Source organism: Gobio gobio (genome assembly GCF_949357685.1).
Source record: "Gobio gobio genome assembly, chromosome: 8".
Lineage (NCBI taxonomy): Eukaryota > Metazoa > Chordata > Actinopteri > Cypriniformes > Gobionidae > Gobio > Gobio gobio.
This window is the reverse complement of record NC_137114.1, coordinates 26,828,868-26,836,535: the sequence shown is the minus strand read 5'-3', so window position 1 is coordinate 26,836,535 and position 7,668 is coordinate 26,828,868. Positions and strand designations below refer to the sequence as shown.

General features: G+C 41.5%; 1 protein-coding gene across 1 annotated transcript; it reads left to right on the top strand.

Moving 5' to 3' along the window:
* Positions 1-2,597: 2,597 nt before the first annotated feature.
* LOC307130639 (olfactory receptor 10G7-like) lies at positions 2,598-3,554 on the top strand (the record flags this gene model as incomplete). Its single annotated transcript, XM_079823729.1, has 1 exon — positions 2,598-3,554. One exon carries the CDS (start codon positions 2,598-2,600, stop codon positions 3,552-3,554), a length of 957 nt encoding a protein of 318 aa, XP_079679855.1.
* Positions 3,555-7,668: the final 4,114 nt, after the last annotated feature.

Sequence of the window (7,668 nt, the reverse complement as noted above, 5' to 3'; positions counted from 1 at the left end):
AAAATCTGCCCATGGGCTAGTGCTGCTTCTCTTCAAACAGAGCTAATTGAGCTTCAGGAAAACCTTGCACTTCAGGAGTCTCTCTGTGACCCTACCATCTTCTGGACTAAGATGGTCCCTGCAGCAGGTGTCCCTTTCTTGCAGAAGATGGCCCTTCAAATTCTCACCATGTTTCCCTCAACATACTGTTGTGAGTCTGCCTTTTCAACCATGAATATGGTGAAAAACAAATACAGGAGCACCCTCAGTAACGAACACTTACATCAGTGCCTCCGCCTGGCCCTCACACCTTTTATGCCCAAGTTTAAAGAACTGGTGGCACAAAAAAGGTGTCACTTTTCACACTAATATGGCCAGACCACGTCACCTTTTGTACATAGTTTGAATGTTTTGGGGGATTTACCACCTTTGTTGTTGGAGTTCTGTTTTTGGATTTTGACCATCACTATTCCGGACCCTGGACGTAAGGAAAATTTGGTGAGTGGACCTTTTAGGTTTCTAATTGAGTACCCCTGACTTAGTGGATTGGGAGGGGTACGGCCCAGAGGAACGATCTTGCGTACCCAGGCATAACATCCTAGACCCGAACTTACTGGAGACATTCCACGCTACCCGCCCTGACCGACCGGCACCTCGGGGTAGAGGTCGACCACCACGGCGTCTGGGTCCTCGGCCCTCAAGAGATGGCTGTGGAGGGGGGGGTAATGTTACAAGCACGCCAGGCTCCACCCTCTCACAACCACAATGATCCCAATCACCAGAGTACTGAGCACACACACCTGCACATCATCATCACAGCAATCACCACCTGCACTTAAGCCCCACGCTCACACTCAGTCACTGTCCGGTATCGTTTGCACATGCTACTACTCATGCTTGCTTCCTCGGACTCACCTGAATACTTACCTGATCTCCTTTGTCTCCTGAGTGTCTCCTCGTCTCGTCTTGTCTCCTGGTCCTCGTCTCCTTCGATCCATTGTCCCGCTGTTCTGCAATCAAGAAAACGTATCGTATTACCATCATATCCAGCATTCACCTGAACTGCCATATCTGACTCTCACCTCATCTGCTCACATCCTGGTTCTGCAAATAAACTCTGCTTTCACCTGCCTCTGTTATCCGTGTCACCTCTGTTTGTAACATTTATACATTGTTCTGTTTTTTGTTATAAGTCGAAAAATGACAAGGAGGCTCCTTCACGCAATACAAAGTCAATGGAGACGGTTTGATTGCCCCCCCCCCCCCCACCCCCCCCCCCCCCGGTGGGCATGGTCTTCAGATTATGATGCGTGTCGCTCTGTTTCTATACACAGGAAATAAGAGATAAGGAACAGCAGGTGAGAACTAATCAGAGTAACTATAGAAACTTACTAGGGACAAAACAAACATAAACTTAACACAGGAAGAGAAACACAGAAACAATAGAAACAGAAAACACTTCAAATTAAAAGTCCTTAAACATAAGACAGGAATAGTGATAGTGCATAGCGGTGCAAAATGAGTGAGAATGTGTTTAGAGTTTTGCACAAAGAGTGCATGAGATTTTCAAATAGTGTCCAACTACCTGGACCCACCTTGTTAAACTCTTTCCCCGCCAAACATGGAATTTTTTGTTATTTGTGAGTAAATGCTTCCCTGCCAAACACGGAATTTTCCGGGTTTCCATGTTTTCACTGCTCATCATCCATCTGTGTTTGATCATCACTCTGAATCTGATCCTGATGTAGTCTTTGACCAAAACATGATTTTCTCAGCTTTTTGTTCAAAATGTTACTTTTTTTAATGAAACTTGTTTGAAATGTTGATAAAAAAGGAATGCATGAAGCTAGAATAAAACAGTTTTTGTTTTGTGTTGGGTTTTTTTGTTTAAAAGCGGAGGGTCTGCTCTTTCTTTTGATATTTTGCATGCTCAGATATTCATACAACAAAATGTTCTATGGGCCATTACAATTTTGTGAAAATCAAAAACCCTGGCGGTGGCTGGCAACTTAAAAAAAAAAACGCTTGTGGGGAAAGAGTCAAGGTAATTTAGTAATTTATAGTTTATTATATAGTTATTTATAATTTATTAGACAAATATGTTTAGGCCACTGAGCATTTGGTTCAGAGAATGGGGTTTAGTGTTTTAGCAATTGAGAAAAGTTGTAATGTAACATTTTAAAGGTTAAGAACTAACCTTTAAGTGGCAATTGTGTCACTGTCCCTGGAGCAACAGCGTCATCTGTTTTTCAGGCCATAGACTTTTTACAATGTCAGATATAAAAAACATATATCAGTGTAAGGAGCAGAATGCACTTTAACAGTACCCTGTGAAACAGACAGGTTTGTTTCTTTTCATTCTTTATTATAATGTTGAACTATTCAGCTAAGTAGATAGCTATTGCTATTATTATAGTAATAGAGTATTCTGTAGCAAGTACACTATAGTATATATATATATATATATATATATATATATATATATATATATATATATATATATATATATATATATATATATATATAATACATATTGCACTAATATTAAATTATATATTTTATACATACAGAAAGAGACACAAAAGAGATTTGACTAAGGACTAATATTCATCTTGTCAATGGAAAACATCAGCTTTGTAAAGGATTTTGTCATAGTCGGCTTTCCTGGACTTCAGCCTCATTACTATGGTCTTGTAGCAGCACTTCTGTTTTTTGTTTATGTGTTAACATTGGTGGGAAATGCTGTATTTTTTACATTGTTTGTAATTACTAAGAGCCTTCAGAAGCCTGTATATTATTTTATTTTAAATCTTGTTGTGTGTGATGTACTATTCAGCACCACAACATTGCCAAAGATAATCAGCAGGTATTGGTTACAAGATGGAACCATTTCGTTCTTGGGCTGCTTTGTTCAGATGTTCTTTGTGCATTATTTAGGTAGTGTCTGTTCACTTGTTCTGGCAGTTATTGCTATAGATCGCTATGCAGCTATATGTTACCCACTTCAATATCATAGTATCATGACAAACAGAAATGTATTATTTCTGTTCGTTGGCTCTTGGATTTTGGGCTCCTTAGGCCCGTTGGCAATGGTCATTCGAGCTTTCCCTCTCCCTTATTGTGCAGAAAACACCATTATGCACTGCTACTGTGATCATTTTTCCATCACAACACTGGCATGCACAGACAGAGCACTGTATAGGGTTCCAGCTCTCATCTATGCCTTTGTAATACTGTTGGGGCCCTTTGCTCTTATTATTTTCTCATATTGCTCCATTTTTGCAGCAGTTATGCGGATTTCAGGTACTCAAGGAAAACTGAAGACTTTTTCCACCTGCAGTCCTCAGCTCATCATAATTGCTCTCTTTTTCCTACCCAGGTTATTTAATTATTTGTCTGGCAATATTGGTATAAATTTCAGCACTGATTTGCGATTAGTCATTATTGTGATATATAGTCTGCTACCACCCTTGATCAACCCCCTTATATATTGTTTGAGAACAGAAGAAGTAAAACAAATATTTAGAAGACATTTTCAAAAGAAACAAATTGGTATTCCTTTACGGTTGCTCTGAGGTGCTTTATTTAAATAGGTGGTCAAACTGTTGCCATTGTCTTAAGGTCCTCAACTTTAGATAATATCCCCATTTTACAAAACATAGAACAGATTCCAGTTGGTGTTGGACTGAACTGGACTGAATCCCAAGAACAGTAATGTAAATCTTTTTGCTGGTTCGATCCCAGCGGATGAGGGTCACCACCAGTGTGTCCTTGAGCAAGGCACTTTACTCCATGTTGCTCCAGGGGGATTGTCCCTGTAATAAGGGCACTGTAAGTCGCTTTGGATAAAAGTGTCTGCATAAATGTAAATATACACGAAAATCTTTTGAAGCTCACCTGAAAATTGATTTTTAACTTTCAGCAATTAAGACATTTTTGGTCCCTTTGGTTCTACCATTATTTACAGTGCTTATAATATATTGTAGACAATATGGCAGTTTTTTATTAATAATTTATTAAATAGGTTGGCCTAACGTTTGCATTTAGAATAGCTTGTTAGAATTTTTCACTATGCCGCTCAAAAATACACTGATTAATCGTTTACAGATGAAATCTTTGAGTAGTTATTTTATTGCATGTGATGTTCAGTATGTTTGTCTTGAGACAAATCATAAAACTCTCCTATAAGTTATTTTATCTTAGTTCATGTTAATGTTCAGAGGAAATTGACTTGTTGTTTATATTGTTAGTTTAGGAACCTGTACATGCACACAAGAAAATGTGATGTAAATAAACCAGAAACAGTAATGAGTCAGAACACAATTTTTTTTTTCATGCAAATTTTTTTTTTCATGTCTTATTTTTTTTCTGCAAATGTCATGAAAAAGTCGACTTGAAACAGAAGTTGCAAGATTCTTTTCTCCCCTATAGTGAGTACTATATCTGAGTGAAGCTTCTTGAACAAGAAAAAATGTAGGGTGGGACTTGATTTTGTCCATTGGGATTGGATAAGTTATTTTGAGTTTACAAGGGCACATGAATTTGAAAAAAAAATTACAAATTGTGAATTTCGATTTCATGGTGATTTTAAGTTTGCACTGTAAGCATTCTACTGATTGATAAAGTTGGATGCACTGTGGTGCTCAACGCATTTCTCTCAATTATGCAGGTAATGACAGCATTGACATAACAATATATGATTGACCTCGCAAGTTGTTTCAATAAAAAGGCTCTAAACCTCTTGCAACAACCAATGCAAGTAATTTGTTTGTTCCCCCAACTGTATACAGTGCTGCTCAAGATTGTCAAAAAAAAAAGAAAAAGGCAATTGGCAGTTCTGACATAACGAGAAAGAGTATATCATACAATGGATATAAAAGTACAATCATACAACTGGATATATCATATCCAGAGGGATGGAATACATTGTTATTCACTGCATGAGTCATCTGCTGTAATGTCAACAAGAATCAAGTTTTTTTCTAAATGCATCAAACAAATAAATAATCTAGCAATTAACAATTAAAATACAAAATGTCACATCTGCTGAACTGATATTCCATATACTCATATTTTTATAGTCCCATGAGCCATTATCATTTGTGTACATGCCATAATGTTATTTGTATTTGAGCATATTCTATGTTTAATGCAGGGCTGTACATTACGTTTTTTTTCAAATATCATGGTGCTAGAGAGGTTGAACGTTTTGTAGCACATACCACACAATTGTAGCACAAGTAGCCTCTAAGAGTTATTATCTCTGAAAACAAACACAAGTAGCGCAGTTCATCACTTAAACAGGCATGTGACTGAAAAAGAACATTGATGTTTCCATACAAGGCATACAAAATACAAATCTTAACAAGAAATGTCAAATAAACATTTTCTTTTTGTGCAAAAAATGGCAGACAGAAAATGGCAGACAGCAGGAATATAACACCTCTTGCTTAACATTAAGTCAGTTTTGTTTATATCACAATCCAAACAAAAATTCATCCATTTTAGTTAAGTACTTGAAAATACAGCTTTATTTCCCAATAAATCATTAAAAAGGTCTGAAACGTTTTATTATAAAATATTACATTAGTATAATATAAAAACTGTTATGGTAATTTCTTAATTTTTGTCAGGAAATCTTGAAGGTTTACATGCACAGCTGTTGCTGGCCTATGTCCTTTACACTAACCCCCCTAAACCTCAATCCCATCCGGGTCAATGGCACCAAATGTAACCGGGTCTACTCGACCCGCTCCGAGTGGTATTTGATCCAGGGTCTCCGGCATGTGGCAGGCCAAGGACGCTAAAGACGCTCTAGTGTCAGTCGCTACAGCATCTCTTGAGGCCAGGGGAGTGAGGTTTACACGCACAGCTCTATGTCTGTTACACATCCACTGAGAGAAAAAACGTCTCGGTTACATATGTAACCCTCGTTCCCTGAAGGAGGGAACGGAGAACCGACCAACGAATTGGGATCTGCTTTCAGAGACCAATCTACTTCGAGTGATTAAAAACGAGCCAATGGACATTGGCATGCGGTTCACGCATTCCACGCACCACCCCGCAGCGCGGGTATAAATACGGAAGTGGAATACCGCATCATTGCTTTTCAACTGAGGAGCCGAGACAAGTGACTCGGGCCTTCAGCTGAAGCACAGCACCTGGCGACGGGATGTACGTCTCGGTTCCCTCCTTTAGGGAATGAGGGTTACATGCGTAACCGAGACGTTCCTATTCAGTTCATATTGGGATCCCTACCAACACGCCAGGGATGCTGGCCCTTCCAGCGCCCTGCCTGAGCTCAATGGACCACACCTATATTGAAGTGGGAGTCAGGGCTCCCGGGAGTCACTGCTGTTCCTGCAAGACCCACTCAGCGTGACTATTGGATAATGCTGAGATAGCGTGCCCGTCTCAGGGAGATGGTACGATGCGGAGCCATGTCCTTCAATGAAAGGAGAGGTGGTGAAATACACATAAGGACAAATCTATCAGGGTAGTGCTACATATGGCAGTCTCTGGGGTGGATCCAATCTGATCCCAGGGGGGAAAGAACACCACCAGAGACGACAGAGCGGACTTTGTAAAGGGAAAGACACAGGGCTAGCCGAGTAGGGTAGCTGGTATCGTGGAGAATACACATATGGGGTTGCCGTCAGGAAACCGCTACATGTGGACCCCAGCCTAAACACACGTTCCACAAGCATACGGGTGCATGCCTGGCATCAGACGGCCGCAACGTCTGACACTGAAGGGGTGACGAGGAGCTCAACAGGGTTAGCCATTTCCGGGGAACACAACTGGAGACAATAGATGCACGTATCCAGCCCAGGGGCGGGAGTGGCATTGCAAGCCGATACTAGAATGGGCACTTAGCGCTACTGGCCACTGGGTTCGAGGATGTGGGAAGATACCGGCTCAACACGGAGGCTATAGAATCTAGCAAACGTGTTTGGTGTCGACCAGCCCGCAGCTCTGCATATATCTGTCAGCGAGGCGCCTTGAGCCAGCGCCCAGGAGGAAGCTACACTTCTTGTGGAGTGCGCTCGCAACCCAAATGGGCAAGAAACGTCTTGGACTGGTAAGCCAAGACGAAAGCATCCACTATCCAGTGGGCTAACCTCTGCTTGGAGACAGCTTTTCTCTTCTGCTGGCCTCCATAACAGACAAAGAGCTGCTCTGATGTTCTAAAGCTTTTGGTTCGGTCCACGTAGGCGCGGAGAGCGCGGATGGGACAGAGCAAAGCTAGGGCTGGGTCTGCCTTCTCCGAAGGCAGCGCTTGCAGGTTCACCACCTGGTCCCGGAAGGGAGTGGTGGGAACCTTGGGCAGGTCTCGGAACAACGTGAGAGTTGGCCGGCCTGAATTCTAGGCACGATTCGTTGACCAAAAGTGCATGCAGGTCCCCTACCCTCTTGATTGAGCCCAATGCAGTCAAGAGCACTGTCTTCATGGACAGGATGTTTAGCTCTACAGACTGTAGAAGGGAGGGCCCTGAAGTGCTCTGAGCACCAGGGCCAAGTCCCAAAAAGGTTGAACGAGGAGGATTTAGTCTCCTCGCACCTCTGAGGAACCTGACAATTAAGTCGTGCTTCCCTAAGGACTTACCTTCTACTGCATCGTGATACGCCGCTATTGCTGCAACGTACACTTTGAGGGTGGAGGGAGAAAGCCTTCGCTCCAGCCCATCT